General features: G+C 47.2%; 1 protein-coding gene across 1 annotated transcript in view; it reads left to right on the top strand.

Moving 5' to 3' along the window:
- The first annotated feature begins 2,155 nt into the window (after nt 1–2,155).
- The window catches only part of LOC105307727 (CD209 antigen-like protein C), a 12,526-nt gene continuing 9,733 nt past the window's right edge, over nt 2,156–4,948 (top strand). Inside the window, exons 1-8 of the mRNA XM_011383315.2 lie at nt 2,156–2,304; nt 2,479–2,556; nt 2,678–2,764; nt 3,061–3,120; nt 3,407–3,484; nt 3,739–3,890; nt 4,367–4,476; nt 4,886–4,944. Of these exons, the coding sequence (XP_011381617.1) occupies nt 2,283–2,304; nt 2,479–2,556; nt 2,678–2,764; nt 3,061–3,120; nt 3,407–3,484; nt 3,739–3,890; nt 4,367–4,476; nt 4,886–4,944 (646 nt within the window). The 5' untranslated portion in view covers nt 2,156–2,282. The remainder of the gene's footprint in view (nt 2,305–2,478; nt 2,557–2,677; nt 2,765–3,060; nt 3,121–3,406; nt 3,485–3,738; nt 3,891–4,366; nt 4,477–4,885; nt 4,945–4,948) is intronic.

Raw genomic sequence — 4,948 nt, 5'->3', positions numbered from 1 at the left:
AATTTGATTTATATAAAATATACAGAATAGGTAAATTCATAGAGACAGAATTTAGATTAGGTTTCTGGGTCCTGGGGGAGGTGGGAGTGGGAGTGACTGCTTAAAGGGTATGAGGGTTCCTTTTGGGATGATGGAAGTGTTCTGGCTCTAGATGGTGGTAATAGTTGCACAACACTCGCAACATTATGAATGTACTAAGTGTTACTGAATTGTACAGTTTAAATGTAAATGTTATGTTATGTGTATTTTAGCACAATAAAATAAATGAAGAGAGTCTTTCAGGAAGAAGCGAAAGAATACCATACAGTAAAGTGAATCTACATAGGTAAATATAAAAGACAATATAATCATTTTTTGTGTTTGTTATTCTTTTCCCCACCTGTTTAAAAGGCAACCATATAACATAATAATTAGAAATCTAAGTCGATGAGCACACATGTGTAAAGGTGATGTAATTTGTGGTAACAACAGCATAAAAGGAGGGGGAAATGGAACTATATAGGAGCAAAGTTTTGTGTACTATTGAAATTAAGTTGGTATTAATATGAACTGTATTATTATAAATTAAGATGTTAATACTAATCCCCAGGGCAAACACTGAGAAAACAATCCAAAGGTATGTAGTAAAAGAAATGTGAGAATTTAAACGATACACTAGAAAATATCTATTTAATAAAAAGAAGGTAATAATGAACTGAAGAACAAAAAAGACATGACATATGAAAACTAAATGACAAAATGGCAGATATAAACCCCGCCCTTTCAGTAATTACATTAAATATAAAAGAGTCAAACTCATCAATTCAAAGAGATTGACAGAATGGATTTAAAAAGATAATTCAATTATATACTGTCTATAAGAGTTTATAGATATACATGTGAACAAAATCAACTCCACTTCTGTGGCTGGATTTTATTTCCTTTTTAAGTTTCATGCTGTGACCAACCTCACTGTCCTTAGCAAGCATATCAAAGCCTGCTAGTTGATGATTACCTGTGTTCCCCAAAATGTAGCCACAAATATTTTTGTTAGTAACTGGCCTGGCTGGATTGGCATGACAACCTAGATAAATAGCAAAGTGATGATAATATAGATTTAAACAGTCACCTATCACAAGAACCACCGGGAGACATGGCCCGTGGTGCTATTGTATTCTTTGTCCTTGTGTCTTGTCAATCATTAGTAACTGAGTTACACTACAAAAAAGTACAGTAACAGGGGCCTGGTAGCAGAGAATGATCTCCACCTAATTGCCGGGTGGTCTGCTCTGCTCTGACCCAATCTTCTGGTAAGTAAATTACCCTATAATAAATTCTGTTAAATTCTATGGAGTTGCCAGCATCATTCTTCTGTCTGAGGATACTTTCTCATTACAGGGCCATTACAACTTTCCCCACTGTCAGACAAAGAGATTTGCTTTAGATTAAAAGATAGTAACATAAAACTGACTGAACCGGATGGGAAAACCAGGAGTCCATATATAAATAAATTTCAAGTTTGATACACATAGTTTCAAAGTGACTCTCTACAAAATACTTAGTAATTACAAAGGGGGAAAGGGTAACTGCTTAGTGTAGTGGTTAAACAAGGACTCAGAGGTCAACCTGCCTGGGTCCAACTCCCAGCCCCATTACTTATGAGCTGTGTGACTTCAGGCAGTTGCTTGCCCTCTCTGTGTCTCAGTTTCCACGTCTGTAAAGCAAGATAATAACTGTACCTTTCTCATAGAGCTGTTATGAGAACTGTCAGTGTCCCCCAGCCGAAGACCGCCAGGAACACACCTGTGGATGAACAAAATTAGGTTTATCACCTGTTGCAGAGAGGGAGAACACATATACTAAGTGATAATATTACTGCGTATTTATCATTGGGATAGACAATTTATACCCATTACTGGCGTACTGTATTAAACCTCACAATAACAATATGAGGCAGGGTCATTGTTCTATTTCATAGTTGAGGAAACTGAGCCTTCACTAAAGTGGGGCCAAAGTTCCCAGGACTGGATAGGGGTTGGAGCAGCGTCTTCTGGCACTAGCGTTGACCAAGAAGATTCTGCCCCCACCCTAAATGACTTCTCTAATAGCTGTGTCAGGCATTTCATCTCTCCCCCCACTTTTCCAAGAGGAAGTGGTATCCCCACCCTGTTTCTTGTTCTTCTTCCTGAGTTGGGGAGAAATAGACCTGAAGAAGGGCTGCTTAGGGCAATACGTGGGGTTATAAAAACCATAGTCCAGAGAGGAGTTGGATAGAGGGCAGAGAGGAAAGGAGGGTGGCGGAGATGTATGACCCCAAGGAGCCAGGTGATCCTCATGAGGACGGGCGCCCATTCTGGGGTGATGGTGGGGATGGCAGGGCTCCAGGGTCCTGGGGGAGTCCAGATCTGGACTCTGGCCTTCAGGGAGGGGAGAGGGTCTGGCCTCTGACAGGGTTCAGTGGGCTTTGAAGCTTAGCTGGGTATGTTCTGTCTTGTTCAGAGGAGAGGGAGATATTTCAAAGCCAGAGATCGGCGGAGAAATACTCTGGGCCACCCGGAAGATTAAGAAGCTTGATAGGTACTGTGGTGGGTGGTCAGCAGCAGGCACCTGGGAAAGGGGGCAGCTGGGAGGCCCCCTCTAGCATGGGTGGGGCGGGGCAGGGGCTGCCCCTGAGCCCCCAGTTCTGCCTGTGCTGCAGGGTGTCTGACCCAGGCCCCTCTGCTCCTGATGTTGCTTCTCATCTCCTTGAGTCTCTTCATGCTCCTGCTGACCACCCTGGTTCAAGGTGAGTCAGGGGCTAGAGGCTAGGAGTCCTGGGCTTTCCCTCTGGGATGGTCTTTGATCTTTTCCACAGTCCCCAAATCCACTAGGGCTGGGGCATTTGGGTTCTGTATCATCTCCTGTGTGACTGTGGGCCAGTTACTACCCCTCTCTGAGCCTGGTCCTCATCTGTGAAACAGTTCATCTTCTTCTAGGTGGGAGTGGGGGGTTGGGGGCTCTCAGAGACCTTGAAATCGGACTTGGCACAGAATCAGGCATATAGTCGGTACTCATAAAAGAGAATTGTCTACTCTGTTGTAGTCTTCAGGATCCAACAATCCCTGCAGAGAGAGACAGACCATCAGGAGAGCCACAGACTGGGTGAGAGGATGGACGCTGGGTTCTGGACTGGGAGAAGTCTCTGGGGCTGCGTGACCTTGGATGACGGGCAAGGGAGGGAAGGCAGGAGAGGAGGAGGAGGGGTCTGGACCCCTGCATGAGGTCCCGGGGGCCGGTGATGTCTAGCAAGTCACCCTCTAAGCCTGTTTTCTTATTTGTATAATGGGCTGTTGCAGTCACTGTAAGATGCAGAAATTCTGTTCTCATGGGGCCCTTTCTGCACCAAGCACACAGTAGGTGCTTAATAACTAAAATTCTCTTCTTCCAGCAGTTGTTTTCCAGGAACAGATGCAGTCAGACCTGCAGGAGATCCACCAGCAGCTGACCTGGATGAATGCCACCATGAGTAAGGCTTGGACATCAATGTCAGGAGGGAGTTGTGGGGTCATAGATGGGGCTGGGGCTCACCTTCCATGGTGACGACTGAGAACAGCAGGGCAAAACTGGAATTTTTCTCATGGGTTTCTCAGGGACTGAGCTGACAGCTGAACGAAGGGGTCCAGCCCTGGGTTCTCAAGATCCAAAGCAGGCTTTGGGGGCTGGGGATCTGAATGGCTTGTCTCCCCAGCTGGCCAGCCCAACCCTGTTCCTCCTCCGCAGCTGGCTTGTGCCGGCCCTGCCCCTGGGACTGGAACTTCTTCCAGGGAAGCTGCTATATATTCTCCCAGACCCAGAGCACCTGGAAAGCTTCTGTCTCTGCCTGTAAGGATATGAGTGCCCAGCTGGTGATCATCAACAATGCTGAGGAGCAGGTGCGTCAGGCAAGGTTCCTGTCTTAGACTGGGCCAGATGACTGGTCAACAGAAAGCCTTCTGTCACCTTCTTCTGCCCTCTGAGAGATGGAGGTGTGGTGGGCAGCTGAGGGTGGCGAGAGATGCAGTCAGGGAAGGCTTCCCAGAGGAAGAACCATAATGGACTTGGGAAGGACATGTGAGAAGAGCCCTTGTATGGGCAGAAAACGATCTCAGCAGATTGCATGCCCCAATTGCCTGATCTGGGGCGGGAGGCTGATTCCTCCCTTGACACATACGTGAACTGAGACACATGTTAACGTATTTCCATACATTCACAGCATACATGTGCACATGAACACATACAATTTAAGTAGGGGCTATAGGCTAGACTGCAGCAAAAACTTCTGCGGGAGGCAGGGGGCTGTGGGCAGACACGGGATGGGTGGCATTCATGGATCTTCCTCCTGATGCCCCACCCCCTCCCATGCCCCCAGAAATTCCTGAAGTCTTGGGATGCCAAAAATAAGCGGATCTGGATTGGCCTCAGCGACCAACACAATGAGGGGTCCTGGAAATGGGTGGACAATAGCCCCCTCCATCTCAGGTGACCTCCCAGCGACAATGGCCTGGGAGGGGGAGGGGAGGGGAAAGGTCCGCGCTTCAAACCAGGGGTGCTTAGACTTTGGGATTGGAAAGTATCACTAGAGAAGCTGGGTGGAGATACAGAGTCCTGTGTCCCCCTGGCGTGGGGTGGGGGTTCTGATTCGGTAAGTCTAGGTGGGGCCCAGTAATATACATTTTTACTTTGCTAGAGCAGATTTGGAGGGAGGTGGTGTTCGAATCCACATTTTGAAAACTCTGCCTCTGAATTCTTCTCTTCCCTCTGGCTGGTTCTTGGAAATAGGCTTCCAAAGGCCATGGACCAGCTCATCCAAGAGTGGTTTGGGGCCGGAGGCAGGGGCATGGGGTAGCTCTGGGTGAGGGAGGGGACTCAGCTCTCATGGTGTTCGCAGCTTCTGGAAAGAAGGGGAACCTAACAACCAAGGAGATGAGGACTGTGTGGAATTGTACGGTGA

Source organism: Pteropus vampyrus, unplaced genomic scaffold (assembly GCF_000151845.1).
Source record: "Pteropus vampyrus isolate Shadow unplaced genomic scaffold, Pvam_2.0 Scaffold510, whole genome shotgun sequence".
Taxonomy (NCBI): domain Eukaryota; kingdom Metazoa; phylum Chordata; class Mammalia; order Chiroptera; family Pteropodidae; genus Pteropus; species Pteropus vampyrus.
The sequence above is the reverse complement of the archived record's forward strand: the minus strand, read 5'-3'. Positions and strand labels throughout refer to the sequence as shown.